The sequence below is a fragment of the Dermacentor variabilis genome, chromosome 2, assembly GCF_050947875.1.
Source record: "Dermacentor variabilis isolate Ectoservices chromosome 2, ASM5094787v1, whole genome shotgun sequence".
Lineage (NCBI taxonomy): Eukaryota > Metazoa > Arthropoda > Arachnida > Ixodida > Ixodidae > Dermacentor > Dermacentor variabilis.
In genome coordinates this window covers 21,289,439-21,305,855 of record NC_134569.1, presented here as the reverse complement: position 1 = coordinate 21,305,855, position 16,417 = coordinate 21,289,439, and the positions used below count along the sequence as shown (strand labels likewise).

The following is a 16,417-nucleotide window of genomic DNA, read 5'->3' as shown; positions in this document are numbered from 1 at the left end:
TTTGTTATCCTGAAAGCAGTAAGTTCATGGTGAAATTATCCTAAAAAAGTCAGGGCAAGTAATATGTTATTTACTTTAATGGAGACTAATTACCTGTGGTATACTTTCTCATGCACCACACTCAAACTTGTTCAATGTCTCTATGTACTTTGGAAAATAATCACACAATTCAGGGTGCTTTCTGCAGCTTGCGTGCAACATTTTTCCAGCCAGGAATGCAGTGCCAGAGCAGCCATCTAAAAATTCACTGTGCCAAAGACACTTGTCACAATCTGACGTGGTTTGAAGGTTCGTACACCCACAGCATCTCAAGTACGTCTACAAGACCTTTGAAGAAAGGGACACAGTAAATTGGCATTCTTCATTCACATCATTACAATATTTCAAACAACGCCAAAATATGCTCAAGCACACTTTCAAAAACACAAGGTGCATGCATGCACCCGAGGATGCATAAAAATGCTGCGAGTGTGATTGTGTGTTGCAGCAATCCTGAGTGTGCAGGTGCAGGTCAAAAAGGAGGTTCATTACTTGTACGTGTATGTTTGCCATCGTCATAGCTCCCAGAATCCCTGAAAAGCAGGCAGGGAGAAAACACAGACAGGAGCACCGACAGTGAGGGACAAGTGTGGCCCAGAACACCACAATACATCACAACCTACTCACTGCACACCACAACATAAGAGAATTAAAAGCCACATCTCTGACCAAGCAGTACACACCACATTATTCCAAACACTAATGCCTATTTCACCATTAACAAAGCTATCCTCAACAAAATAAGGAGTAGCCATAAAATTTCATGTCATAATGTAAAAGCTCTAGATATAGTAGAAACAGAGTCCTAAGCTCATGATAACTGAATATTTGTTAGGTGCATTCAGCACTATAATGCCAGAAGTATCTAAAATTTAGAATGCAATAAGCAGCCTTAAATATGCCAGCAATCTCATTCACCTACAATATACAAGATTCTTCCACTTGGTACAAATTACATGAATCATTGTGTATACTGTGGCAGTGGCTAAATTCAAAAAAACATACGTGATATAATTAAAATGTCTAAGTCATAAAAAATAACAGTTTAAGAGAAGAGTCATAAATCTGTACACAAGGCATTTATATTCCGGCAAAGTCATGTGTTGTACGGTGGACCAGCTTTAATATGAACTCTCTAAACGAAGCCTCTAAGTTGAAGAGATTTGTGACATTTGTTTTGTTCCCAATTAATTCTTTTTTTGGTTAATGAGAACTCCTGCAATGTCACGTTGGCTAGCACTGCCCACCTCCATAATGTCCAATGTGTCATTTTTGCTACGTTTTGTTTGATACCATAAAGTTGTGATTTGCACAAGAAACTTCATGCAAAGCATATACTAGTAGTATTTCTGATATCATGGAACAGGTTCTCAGTTGTGGACAGTTAAGAGAGGCTATTTATTAATTACTATACTATTTTTACTCAAGTAACATTTCTTTCTCTCTCTCTCTCTCTTTTTTTGTACACAGGTACTGTATATAGCATAGATGTGAGCAAGTCCTAATTTTTCATGACGCGAAATGGTGTTATGCTATGTGAGGTGAGTGTATGAGAGCTAATGCATTGCAACGGGCAACACTGTCACTAGTTGCAAATATGAATATTTTTTTAATAGTGGTTGAATATTTCAAAAGGTAAACTGTACACAATTAAACATAAAATTGGAGTAAGAGTACAATAAGTTTCATTTACAAGGGCATAGCATAGGCATAAAACACAATAACTCACTTAGTGGAGAAGGCCGTGTCCTTTAGAGTGCCATATATTACCTGCTATATAGTGATCACACGCACTCTCTGAAGAGTCCTCAGAATGCACAAAAAGTGCTTATTTGTTCTTAATGCTCCATTAATGCTTTTAATAAACAAGGATTTCTGCAATGTAATCACAGAAACATGCTAACATTATGTAAAACAGGATGCAACATCATTTTATATTGATACTGAAAATGGCCATTCATGATTCAGACTATTTGACAAGTATTTTATATTCAATTTGATTTTGACACAATTAAATCGATATTCGATCTCAAAAATTCCTATTTCACACACCCCCAGTTTTTTTTAAAACACCTTTTCTTTTATGTATCGTTCCTGGTTCCTTAAGCTATACTATTTTGTTCAACATCACCATACTTCCATCAAGCTGAGCTATTAAAACATAGCACAGATTTCTATAGTTCTTTTATGTTCATGTTAAAGGGAGCCCACTGTATTAAAAAATGCCTGACAACATGTAACGCTCAAATTACTTGTCAAATCAACTGTCCTCTAAAACCATACTGAGCCTGGAATGCTATAGAATGCTAACACTAATGCTCACTTGCAAACAGCACATTATTTGTTGGCATGCCAAAGGGTGTATACATCTACAATTACGAGACCTGTGCAAAGGTACACAACAGGTACGTAGTTATTTAATACATATGTCAAATGTGTAACAATTCAGTCCATAGATCAACTATAAACAACAAACAACTTCTTCGACAGAGCTCAGTGCTGAAGTGAGTGATGCGAGTTAGAAGACTGGTACGTTGCACATGTATAGTAAATGAAGTGAAATGCGCGGGTGCAGTGGCGTTGCAGTATGTGTGGTAGCATAGTGGAAACCGACCTGGAAGTGTACTTGTTTCGGCTTAGGTCTCAAAATTCTCTGAAAGAGGTGGCATGAGAAAGAGAAAAAATAAAACACCAGCTGCAACACTGGCAAGCAATGAGGGAGAAAAAGGCACAAAAGTCTCCACAAAATCCCAACAAAATAGGAAGAGAAAAAGGCCGCAGAAGCCATTCCATTCTATAACAGAATGTATAGCTAAAGTGGTCAAATAAGGGATGTCCTAAGGGTTTTGAGGATGTCTCTAGGGTTTCAAGGTTCAGGATATTCATTTATAGCAAAAAAATTAAGATAAAAATGTCACGTCAGTGCTACTTTCAACATTTTAGGCTCTGAATAATGTTGCATTTCATAAAAATGTTATTTTCGCAACTTGTTAGCATTTGTCGGTCTCCCAAGACCACTCTTTCCTTGCTGCCATACTTTTTTCTAGTTAACTCAGTTTTTGTAATATGCTATCACCATCACTCTTAGTTATTAGTGTTGCGTGCATCCATCCAAAGTGGTGAGTTTTCAGACCTGAAGAATCTGTATAAAATTTTTATCTCTGATTATTGAAGTACTGCTGCAAGTCCAGGTAGTCATGGCAATATGCCTTCTATCACATTTCATAAAAGCTAGGTCCTTGAACATTAGTCGTCAGGCCATTTAACTATGGTTAGCATGGCTTATCAAAAGTGAAATGGATATTGCATAGTTTTTCATGCAGTGTAGTTTTCAAACTATTCACGCAGCTCTTAATTTTTCCACGATGGTGATGGTGCAAGAAGGTGTCAAGGGGGTATTATGCAAGCATCATATAGCTGCGTACGGACAGTGCCCCCAAAAGATTGCAAGAATGCCAAAATTACAAAGGGAAACCATGCCTCACATTTATCCTCCTGTATTTGTTGATCTAGCACACTGTTGATCTGCACCTATTGCAGCCCAAGTTACATCACAAACACACAACAATGTGAAAGCAAAACCCGAGATAAACAGTATTTCTATGTATGACTTACGAGTATACGCTACTGCACAGTATGCAACAGCAACTTTTTTTTTCTGAATGTTGGCACATTTGATCTTAAATCACAGCCTAACAATTGTACAACATTGCAAACAGCACAGATGATGGGACAACTCATACTACAAGCAGGACAGATGTGCCGATGACCAACATATTATTGTGTGTCCTGTTCACACCTGCATTGTCCGTTTCCCCTGTCATTATATGCACTGTTTGCCATTTTGAAGCTGACATAATTAGTCCAATAAGAGCTCTTAGTTACGCATAAACTTGCAACAATGTGCATGTGATGTGACACTTTCACCAAAGCCAAGTTGACGCCACACCACCTGGCGACTGCTGTTTAGTCTACAAACATGTTTACTCTGAACTATTTGATATGTTCACATGCATTGCGTCTGTGTCACATGTTACATACAAAAATGTCATAGCAGAATACTACAGCCAGTCAGTCTTCATAGTGGAGGTGAAAGTCAGGCATAGAGATATTGTCAAAAAAGTTAGCCAAGCCATTAGCACAAATGCCAGAAGCAGCTAGAACAGTGGAAATGCTCCCAGCCACTGCCTATTACTTTTGGTAATATGAAATTACATGAAACCCTGGCTGACCAATGTGACTAGATATATCCTCTTTGAGCGCACGATGATGGCTTTCTGCAATTGCAACTAAGCACTAGCACATGTCGTTATGTCTATACGACCTGCAATGTAAGGACATGCCTTGATCTCAACACAGTGAATTATACACAAGTGTCAACAGGTGACCAACCATATATAAAGCAAGAAGAGAGGGCCAGTCAATCTTCAACTGGATTCCAGGCTGTTTTAATGTCTTGTGGAAAGGTAATATATTTACTCATTTCTAAACAGCACACTTCTTCATGCCCGTGAAGAATGGCATAGAAAATGCAGTTTAAAATGACATTTCAAATGTAAGAAAATTTATAGCTGGCTAAGTAAACTACTGCTTGCCATCACCATGTTAATTTATAGTAATTCATCCAGCTTATGATGCTGGTTCTCTTCTCCATGTCCCCTTCTACTTTATCAAGCCTGTCTCTAAAGCTGCATGTATTCAAACATATCACCCAAACATAAGAGTGAATGCTGACAGCCTACATTCAAAAACCATGAACGGGCAACATTTCTTTTTAGGTTCTCTTGTAATGATGCTTTTTGTCCTACGATGCATGTCTGGACTATGCTCAATTGCACAATAAACAGTTATGGAGCAGTAGGGCAGTTTTTGCTACAAGTATGTCTCTATGCCATGCACATGGCCTCTTGCTGCTGGTATGTAAAGGTGACGGGAAGAATGGATTTTAATGAAAAGGATGGCTCAGGGAGAAAATATTGCCAAATAAGAGCATCTGATGGCAGGTGCCTGGTGTCAAGTCTGGCATTTGAAAGGCAGTTGTCAAACTACCTGCAGCCACACTCTAAGTCCCAGGAATTGTTTCAAGGTGCGTTTCTTCCACATCAATGGTGCGTCTTTTAAATATTTGAGGAATGTTAAACAGATGCCGGGTACACTCGCTTGATCCTACATTTGCAAAGACAAACAGCTCTAGGTTTAGCTTTTTTCCCCGAGAACTATTGAGGACGAACTTGGTGTCTGCCACTACTGTTGCATCAAGTGATTTTGTTACTACAATTGAGCAATTCTTTTCTTCTTTTTAAACAGAAATGTATATGTTGTGTTACTGATATTGTTTATAATGATAGCCTGCAAATTTTATTTGCCCTTGTTTACTTCTATTTTTTGTCTGGTATTTTCATATTGTAGCCCTTCCTGCTTGGGCCAGACTGATGGCGCACAGCACATCAAAATAAATAATTAAATAAATAAAAAGAAAGAAAGAAAGATGCCATCGCTTTTCAGGATGCACGCATTCCAGAGGAAATGTGAGGAAAATTTATTACTGGATTCAGCTGAAATGCTCTGGAATGCAAGCGTCACGAGAAGTCACTGCACCTGTTCATCATTCCTCAATTGATTAAAAGATGTGCATTAGGTGCAGCAGGAGGGTGCCTCGCGGAAATTTCTGAGGCTTGAAACATGGCCATAAATATATCCATAACTGACATTCTAGCAAGTTAGGGCACAAATGCTAGTCTTGACACCAGGAGCCTGCCATCAGGTGCCACTGGCTGGTATATTTACATGTGCTCCCATAGTTACAATATGTAGTCGCATAGTCCACAATATCGTGTCCACACCTGAACTGTTAGCATCAACTGCAGGGCAGCTACAGCATGATGTACCTGCTCGCATAGCCACAGCCCATTTGCTTAATGAGAAATCTTCTGAAGTGACAAAATAACAAAAACAAAAGCTATTATCCTCCCATATACTAACATTCACTCTCACATTTACCTTACGACTAAACCAGGAATTACTGTTACCAATGCCATGCACAATAGAAGACTGCTTCAGTGCAGTCGTTGTGGCACAATAATGCATGAAGAAAATTGTGGAAGCTTATGTATACAGAAAAGAGGAGTTGCTTGAGGCAAGAACAAAAACCCTGTGGCATGGTGTGACACGCCAATTACTTACGAGTAATGACATCAGTGAAATGAGCAAGCAGCATAAAAAAATCTAATATTTTAGAGGAGTTTCGACTAGATGAGTGTCTGCGACCCCACAAGACCAGAAGATGCATGCAAAAAAGCTAAAAAGCTGCAAGTAAAATTTTAGAGCCACATTTTCATAAAAACTCATCTTGTTTGCAGGACTCCAAAACAAGTACAACGCAAAAGTGCTGATGACTAAACATCTTGCCCGACTCAAGCTTCACTAGAGAGCCACAGCAACCAGAGGCTTCACGATATACGAGGTGTTTATTCAATGCCACTATTTATTCGACGCCACTATTTACTAAACAAATAAACTGAAACTGAAACTCTGTTTTTAATTTTATGGTCTTGAAGAGGCCTTGAAAATTCCTACATTGTTTACCAAGCTGTCAAAACATAATTCTGGTACAAGAAACAACAAAGCCTCTACAATTCCATTCATGATGTACAAAAGCATAGCCTCAATTAGATTGAGGCCTTCTTGCAAGATTTCCATGAATATTTTAACATATGTGAAGATCTTAAAAATATAACTACACTAATGAGGAATGCCATAAGGATAAACACTTTGCCATTTTCCTGCAGCGCACAATGTACTGCAGTCAGAAGCAAGGTCCTAATCCTAGCAAATCCATTGGAAAATATATTCAAGTTAGTTTTAATAGAGAATTTCATAAAGAGGAACAATGTTAATAATTTCTCTCCTGCATTACTGATGAGCACATCAGCAATATTTGCTGGAGTAGCTTAGAAATAAAAACAGTAAAGGTCTACCAAAGGAGTAATGATGGTGACTGCTATTACTTATCCGTGGTGATGGCATAGGTTGAGAGACTGATTTGAGGGGTTCAATGTCCCAGAGCCACACTGGGACTATGAAAGATGCCATGCCAGAGCTCTCGACTAATTTTAACAGTCAGGAATTCTTTAATGCGCACCTAAATTTATGTGCCCAAGCATTGTTTCTGTATTTCAACTCCATCGAAACACAGTCACAATGGCAGAGCTTTGAACTCTGCTCAGCAACACGCCACCTCAGAGGGCTGAGGTAGAGAGTACAAGCCAGAGGTTAACAAGCTGACAGGTTCCTAGGCTCAAAATATGGCAAAGGTTTACACATTATTGCAAGAATGCTGGTGCACTTAGATTAAAGGGACACTAAAGGAAAATACTAAGTCAACATGGACTGTTTAAATAGCGTTCCAGAAACCTCGCAATGCTTGCTTCATGCCAAGAAGAGACTTAGTTTACGAGAAAATTGTATCTGAAGGGTCCGAATACCTTTTTTGAAATTCAAATCTCCCATCACCCAACCAGGGGAGTGGTGATGTTGCATTCGCCATCACCACTACATGATAACGGAATTACTGAAACGTGAAAGCGCTGGCGGCACGGATTCGAGCGAAAATGAAACCTTTCTACCACCGGTGTCGTTACCAAGGGTAATTTCAGTTAGTTATATTTTTTCTAAAAATAAAATAGAACAGGACCTATAGCATTTTATTTCATCTTATAATACAATACAATTATGTTTTTTGCAACGAGTAGTTGAGTACTAGTGACAGAATTTAACTGAGGAGTGCTTTCGTCATCGGGCAAGTACTTGAATGTCCCTGGGGAGTCTCTAATCATCTCCTTCATTTACCTCAATTTCTCGATTATTAAGGCTCTGTTTGCAATAATATTGATGCCTTAGAGATTCTTGAGCACTAATCTATCAGTTTAGCTTGACTTAATATTTGCCTTTGGTGTCCCTTTAAGACAAGTTAAAATTGGCCTCCCCCAGATAATTCGAACTTGACCAGTCAGAATACACACACCTGAACCCTATCCTGACCCCAATAGTCAAAATTAATCCATAGTGACCCACTACGGCCTGCCTTATCATTGGATTGTGGTTTTTACACTAAAAACCCTAGATTTTAATTAATTTAATGTAGTACAGTAAGTAAGCTTACATTAATTTGACTTCAGTTAATTCGGTTTTGTGCCTCAGTAATTTGATCCCGCCCGATAGTCGTAGCCAGTGCACATGCATTTCTATGGGCCCAAACCCTTATTATTTCGATCCTAAAATTGGCCTTCACCGGATAATTCTAACTTTATCAGACAGTACACATGCACCTGAACCCTATGGTGACCCCTTTAATGGTAGCATCTGTCTTAGTAGAGCTTAGGGGACAGTGATTTATTATTTCATACATGTCAAAATTTCCCGGCGAAAACGCCTATTTTCATCCTGCCCTAGGAAGGTTTTCAAGCAATAGCCATGACTTACAATGTCTGATTATGGTTACGATTACCCGATTCTGACATGTGACATTTTTATTCAAGAAAATTGGGCCGAATATTGCCTGTGCGGTGCAATCAAATACGAAACTGAAACTGCCTTTGCGACATTTGTATACAATACCGCATAATACAAATGTACTGCAGCTAAGCTGACTTTAAGAAACTGGCTGCCATGGTGATACAGGTCATCATCATCAGCCTTTTTTTTTATGCCCGCTGCAGGACAAAGGCCTCTCCCATCAATCTCCAATTACCCCTGTCCTGCGCCAACTGATTCCAACTTACATCTGCGAATTTCCCAATTTCATCATGTCACCTAGTTTTATGCCTTCCTCGACTGCACTTCCTTTCTCTTGGCACCTATTCTGTAACTCTAATGGTCCACCGGTTATCCATCCTAGACATTACATGGACTGCCCAGCTCCATTTTTTTCTCTTGATGTCAATTAGAATATTAGCTATCCCTGTTTGCTCTCTGATCCATACCGCTCTCTTCCTGTCTTCTAACGTTACACCTAACACTTTTCGTTCCATCACTCTTTGCACGGTCCTTAACTTGTTCTCGAGCTTCATTGCCTACCTCCAAGTTTCAGCCTCATATGTTAGCACCGGAAAAATGCAGTGATTGTACACATTTCCTTTCAATGATAGTGGTAAGCTCCCAGTCAGGATCTGGCAACACCTGCCATATGCACTCCAACACATTTTTACTCTTCTGTAAGTTTCCTTCTGATCAGGGTCCCCTGTGAGCAATTGACCTAGATAAACATGCTCCTTCACCGACTCTAGAGGCTGACTGGAGATCTTGAACTCTTGTTTCCTTGCCAGGCTATTGATCATTATCTTCATCTTCTTCATATTAATCTTCAACCCCACTCCTACACTTTCTCTGTTAAGGTCCTCAATCATTTGTTGTAACTCGTCCCCAGTGTTGCTCAACAAGACAATATCACCTGCAAACCGAAGGTTGCTTAGATATTTGTTGTTGATCCTACCTCCTAAGCCTTCCCAGTTTAATAGCTTGAATACTTCTTCCAAGCAAGCAGTGAATAGCATTGGAGGGATTGTATCTCCTTGCCTGACTCTTTTCTTTATAGGTATCTTTCTACTTTCCTTGTAAAAACCAAGGTAGCTTTGGAATCTTTGTAGATATTTCCCAAGATATTCATGTATGCCTCCTGTACTCCTTGATTACGTAAAGCCTCTATGACTGCTGGTATCTCTACTGAATCAAATGCCTTTTCATAATCTATGACAGCCATATAGAGAGGTTGATTGTACTCTGTAGATTTCTCGATTACCTGATTGGTGGATGCATGGATGCATATGATCCATTATAAGGGTATCCCTTTCTGAAGCCAGCCTGTTCTCTTGGTTCAGTGAAATCAAGTGTTGCTCTTATTGTATTGGAAATTATCTTGGTGAATATTTTATACAATACTGAAAGTAAGCTAATGAGCCTATAATTTTTCAATTCTTTAACGTCTTCCTTGTTGTGGATTAGTATAATGTTGGCATTCTTCCAGTTCTCTGGAACACTTGAAGTCATGAGACATTGAGTATAAAAGGTCGCAAGCTTTTCAAGCATGATATCTCTTCCATCTTTGATTCAATTGAATGTTGTTCCATCTGCTCCGGCCACTTTTCCCTGGGTCATGTCTTGCAAGGCCCTTCTAACTTCATCGTTAGTTATAGAAGGACCCTCTGTATCCTGTTCATTAATACTTTGAATGAAGGTAACGTGGCTATTCTGGGTAGCGTACAGGTTAATATAGAACTGTTCTGCTGCTTTTACTATTTCTTCTAAACTGCTGATGATATTACCCTGTTTATCTTTCAGCGGAACACATATTAGACCCTTGCTCATTTTTCTTGCTCAGAAATAGAGTGTGCATCAGATTTCTACTTTGTTTAGGAGACTGAATTTCATGTTTAGGTTAGTTTTCTACGCCGGAGACAAAGTAATCGCATGTATGATTCTGGGGCACCTTAGACTTCAGCAAATATTGTGAAGTGAATCGGCAGTATTTTCTGGCTTTTTTTTCTGCATCTTGTTAATTCGACCCACCAGATAATTAAATAAATTTTGCTGGTCCTGTCAGGGTCGAATTAACAGAAGTTGACTGTATAATGTGCCACCACAATACGCAATTAAGATGGAAAGACTTGAAATCAAGTTTTCAATATCATGTATCTCGTGTTAACACGCAGTGCCATTAATCTGTACAGATTCCTACAAACCCTGTATGGCATTTCATATTTGGGGTAATTACAATGGAAATGGCTACAAGGCAAAGTGGCTTTCCAAAATTATATACAAGATACTGAACACTGAGCAGTGGAGTGAGAGGAACAAGATACCAGCCACCGTAACAGGAAAGCTGCATGTGAACTCACACCAGAATTCACCCTTTCCACGCATTTCTGTGAATAAACCACCATACTAATTTGCATACAGGACAAAGGTCTTTCCCAGTGACCTCTACTTGCACCTGTCCTGCCAGCATTAACCACGTACATGTTAAAAATGAGTCTTCTCATTTCAACAATGCCCTTTACTCCTGGCTGTGCTGACCATCTCCCTTTACCTAAGTATCCCCTTGCTTCTATAATGAACCCCATCACACTGCCACGACTAATGGCAGATTTGAATGGTCCTTTCTGAACACTCCTTCAATACTTCAAAGGTTCAACAAACTAAGCTTTATTGTGACCATAAGCACTCTCCTACAGTGTTAACAAAGTTACTAATGCTACTGAAATTTTTTCGTCCGTGTAATACCGCATTATTGTCATATTACACAACCATCAGAGCATTCCAACAGGCTCTCAAATGACAAGCCAATTGTGCCATAAATCCACTTCAATTTCAACAAGAATATCAGCTTGTCATATTGCGCAGCAAGTGTGTAAAATGCACGAACACTGCGCGTGTAGCTCTGAGCAAAAGTATCACACGTCAGCTCACCTCTCCTGGTTGTCTGGGTAGTCGCCTCTCGGAATACGAGCTATGGTGATGTGACCGTGGTCGTGAGTGCAGCTGCGCTGTAGTGCTGTGTGTGGCCGCAGTGCCTGCCGAGTGCCGGCTGGATGCCACCCCTTGTGAGGAACTGCTGTGGGGCATGGCCTCATGGTGCGATGTTGGCTGCTGCTGCTGCTGCTGCTGCTGTTGGTAGTGGTGGCCACGGTGGTGAGACAGGGACTCTAGCTCTTCGTCCGTCTCTCGGCCCTGCTCCTTGGATGCCTGCAATTTTGTTGGTTTCTTTTTTTTCAATCATGCCATTGTATAAACACAGTAGCGATTTTCAAGTGAAGTACATTCTTGAGCTCGATGGGCACCCAAAAGTTTCCCTTGAAGAGTGATGCCGATTGGGCAGTTTTCTTGCAAAATGCAGCAGTTTTCTTCACCATAATAACATGTGGCAGAGTTAACAAACCAATAATAAGGCACCTCGTAATTCCATTATACCAAGGTTGTTGTAGAACTCAAAAGGCACAATTCCCTGCAGCATGCAGGAAGCTTCTTGTCTATATCAGTGCAACCAAGCCAACATTTTATGTCGCTCTGTTATCCAAAAATAGGGTGGCACAACATTCCATGCTTTGTTAAAATACAGACCTAGAAACAGCAAATGCTTCCTTCCTCTACTTAAAATACTGCGAAAATATGTTAATGAACAAGTTTTTGGGGTTATATATTATATATTACATGCTATTTTTTTACTGTATTAGGTTAATCTGAAGTATCACTTGATTATAGATGTATCTCATTAAAGGTGAGGGAGAGTGAGCTATGCATACATAAAAAAACTGCTAGCAGTTTCTGCCTCGATGAAGACAAGTCCCCTTGTCAAACCGTTGGCTTAAAGTAACATTCCTTGCTCGACTACTCCTCATCATGCAATATTAAGCTAGTATTTATGAGGTGCTTATGTTAACTAATTCTTTTTAAGAAGTTTCTGCACAGACAACAGATTACTATTTACAAATAACTAGATCCATAGCCACAGTAGTTGGACAGAGCTACAGTCGAACCCAATTATAACAATATTCAAGTGTCACAAAAATTCCATTGTTATAACCGATAATTGTTATAACCGGGCTGCACGAAAAAATAAAACAAGGGGGATAGCAGAGCTGTTGTGAGAAAACTATAAAGGCAGGGAGGTCCAGTGCCCCTCCCTGCCACTATCTGCCATCTGGCTGCTGATTGTGTCGACTCGTTTAACTATTTAACTCTGCTTCTTACACGCTCTGATCGCATGTAACAAGCTGTAGCTCTACAGCTACAGCATTAAAGAATGGCACTGTTATAACAACTGCAAAGAGGGTTCATGGGTGGCAAGTGACATGCGAGCTCCGCCGAGCATCGCGTTGATGGCCCCAAAAGGGGCCTTTTAAGATATGTGAGAAGGTCGCTGTAGCAGCTTCTCAGCTTGAGAAATCCAGAAGAAATGCTGGGGCGAGATCGCCACAAGTATCTCGCCACATACTTCTCACTGGCTCCCACAAGAAAACCCCATTTCGGTCAGCCTTGCTTGCTTTACGCGAAGCTTGCCAACATCTTTCTCCAAAGCATCTAGGTGTTGCACATTGTGCAGCAGAAGGTCCCTCACAAAAGCACAGCCCCGGAGGGGCTGAATCATCTACAGGGCCTTCTGCGAGGACAACATTGACGCAGCCTGCTCTACCGCGTCATCGCTGCCATCAGTGCTGTCGCTGTTGCTGTCGCTATTCGATGCAAGCATGTTTGCAACAATCACCTCAGTGGTTAGAAGTTCTGATGTTTCTAATGCATCATCTGCACGTAGCTCTTCAAAGTCTAGAAGCACCCTCGTTGACTGCGGATCAAAGTTCTGGCATCACTTTGTCAGTGAGAGCTTCACAGGCTTCATCTAACTGATTGCTGCCTAGGATAAAGCACACTTTCCTATAGCAGTTCCGCACTATAGAAACGCTTACTTTGGATCATGCACTACGGATAACCTGCACGGCCATCAATAGAGATTGATCCTCAAGTCTGGGTGCTCCCTGCTTGTCCGTATGGCCATGTCTGTCAACAAGGCTAACTGTTCAGGACATGGCAACAATACATGACTTTAAAATTGGCGGTCACGCCAGTGTCCATGGGCTGCAAGTCTGCAGTCATGTTCGGGGGCAGGAAAAAAACTTCCATGCTTGAGATTAGGCATGGAGTGGTGGGCAGTACAATTACCTAGGATCAGCGTCACCTTCCTCTTAGATCGCTTGATATGTTGATTGAACTCCAAGAGTCCTTCACAAATAAGTTCTTGCATCATTCATGCCTTGCAGTTGTGACAATAGCACACTGGTATGCTGGCAGCACCGCAGAAGCAGTGGGAATTTTCTTATTTCCTGATGACAAATGGGAGACAATTGTCGTTCCCGTCCATGTCGGCACACAAAAACACAGTGAGGCACAGCTTACTGTTTCTGCAGCGCTTACATGTTTCTCCTTTGAGTCCATGCGTCTTGGATGGCAAAATCTGGAAGAACAGTGCCGTTCCATTGCCATTATATATGTCGGTGTTAATGTACCTAGTTGTCAAGAATGTGAGGCAGCATTTCCTCTATCCAATTCTGCTTTGTCTCCACGCCAAGTGAAGCTCCCTCACCGATGACAGCTTTGTAAACAATGCTATGCCTCTCTCTGAAGTGCAGACAAGGAACATGCCAATAACACAGGCTTCCGAGAGTGAGGGTGACATAGCATCACCGCGATGCCATCTCCCCTAATACAACACCTGGCGCGCTGGTGTACCATTTCTCCCGCTCTGCACCGTCAAGGCATGCGCTCGTGCCGTGACATCGCAGCCTGGGAATTTAGGCTGCTACAGATGCCGGATGCTGGCTTTTTCGCTCAATGAGCCTTCTGACACTTTCACATCAATAGAAAGTACTGTTGTGGCTAGGGAAATTGGCAGCTTTAACTTCTCTCTAAAAGCCATCTAGTGCTCAAACAGTAACAATTTTTATGGTTACTACAACAGTAAGTGAACCGAGATACACAACAGATGTGTGGCAGTGCACTTTTTCAGGTCATATACCAAACTGCTTTCTATATGCTGTCCAGTTGAACCTCAACATAATAAAAATGAATATAACAAACCATTGAACATTATGAAATCTAAAATGCTTATCAATATCAGCTTCTAACAAAAACATGCCAATAATGGCTATTGGATATAACGAAGGATTTTTATGTGTCATATTATACTTCGTTATAACAAATTAAACCAAACTGTCTTAAAGGCACTGCCTGTGATGTCCAATTTAAAAATTTCAGACTGGGACTTACTGATCCATTTATGCCTCCATATTCCTCTATCCCTGTGCCCATCCACATGGTTCATAGGCATGAACCAACCAGCCTATAAAAACAATTTCATGTGTGAGTTGGGCCTTAAGTAGGAAGCAGGGTGGCCAATTTGGCGAGCTGGTGATCCATAATTGTATTTGTATAGCGCGAAGGTTAAACATGGACAAAACAAGTGACAAGAAAAAGTGTTGAGGACCGCACTTGTCCGTTTAATGAATTGCAATGAAATTCATTGCACGCTCCCATGTGAGTTTGTTGGCACAGTAATAATGTTACCTACCCTTTGAGCCAATAACAGCAATCACCTCAGGCATGTGACATGCACATCAACTACAAAATGCATGTCAACACACACCTTTTCGGCCTCGATGCTCTTGGGGTGAGTGGTGCGGTGGCTAGCGAGGGACTCCTGGTTGAGATCTGGCAGCATGCCCGCACAGGGGGTGTTAAGGATGAGCTGGGCATAGTTCTCAGGCAGGTTGTCATGTGCAGCCCGCCAGTAAGTCTCCAGGAACTCGGCCAGGTGTTCACACGCCTCCTCCAGCTGGTTCTCATCCAGAATCACATCAAACATTTCCTGCACACCGAAAGGGAATCACTGATGAAACTCCTGGGAAGAATGGGAATGTTTCAGGGAGAGCATCCGGGTTGCACTTTTTGCAGGGTGTTTTATGAGAGGCAACAATGGTTTAATTCACAAAGGCAGATTCGACCGGCTATGCTGGAGTGCAGCTGCTCCAAAGACAAGCAGTGACTCCTTAGCTTCAGTGTTAGTGAATATAATCTTATCCCTGTTGTCTCTAACACTTAACACATTGTAAGCACTGAATTTGCTGAAAGAAAACAAAACCACGAGAAGCTCGAGTGTTGCAGGGTTATGCTGTATCATACTGTGTCCGTGAAACATCTTGTTTCCGAAAGTCGCCCAGGGTGAAAAAAAGAGTATGCTTCCATGCCTCACAACTTTCAAGAGGTGCACTTTCCATACGAGACCAACCAAATCTTCTCGAGTCAAAATAAAGTCAAAAGAGTCCAAAAAAAAGGACAGTGACAAGAATGAACAGCACAAGTGCTCTGTACATGAAGCAACTAGCAACAAGCCATGTTAAGCTATTGGAGTCAGCTGAAGTCATTCAAACAGCAGCTTTATTTCTTTCAGTCAGAGCTGTATATAACTCTCTTGTAGTATCCCTGAGTGGAACTTTTGAGGTACCATGAATAAGTTGTGCAGTTGTAATTTTTCATTACTTTTTCACTGTTTATCAAAATCACTCGTTTAGAAATTACAAGCCCACATTATCCCTAAATCCTCTCATGCTCTCCTATCCATAAGCATCATGGCTGTTCTGTTCGTCAACTTTAATTGCCTTGATGTCTAATATTAAAGTGGTAAATATTTTGTCAAGTGCAATGGGGTACTCTTACTAAGCAGGCTTTTTTAGTGTGCTATTACTTCTACTTATAGAAAATCCACAAACATACCAATCGAGGAGCAACACATACAAAGTGATCAACTTTATCCACCACTTTAGCAGAAGCCCCT

At 40.8% G+C, this 16,417-nt stretch overlaps 1 protein-coding gene across 5 annotated transcripts in view; it reads right to left on the bottom strand.

Moving 5' to 3' along the window:
• Window positions 1-16,417, bottom strand: part of LOC142571486 (voltage-dependent L-type calcium channel subunit beta-1-like) — a 125,003-nt gene that overhangs the window by 8,685 nt on the left and 99,901 nt on the right. For 3 of the 5 annotated variants that reach the window (XM_075679876.1, XM_075679878.1, XM_075679879.1), the window contains 3 exons: window positions 15,230-15,451; window positions 11,503-11,778; window positions 2,654-2,692 (listed from right to left, as the gene is read on the bottom strand). In XM_075679876.1, coding sequence (XP_075535991.1) covers window positions 2,654-2,692; window positions 11,503-11,778; window positions 15,230-15,451 — 537 coding nt within the window. Of the gene's footprint in view, window positions 1-539; window positions 573-2,653; window positions 2,693-11,502; window positions 11,779-15,229; window positions 15,452-16,417 lie in introns of those variants that run through there. The other 2 variants (XM_075679880.1, XM_075679877.1) reach the window with 2 other exon arrangements.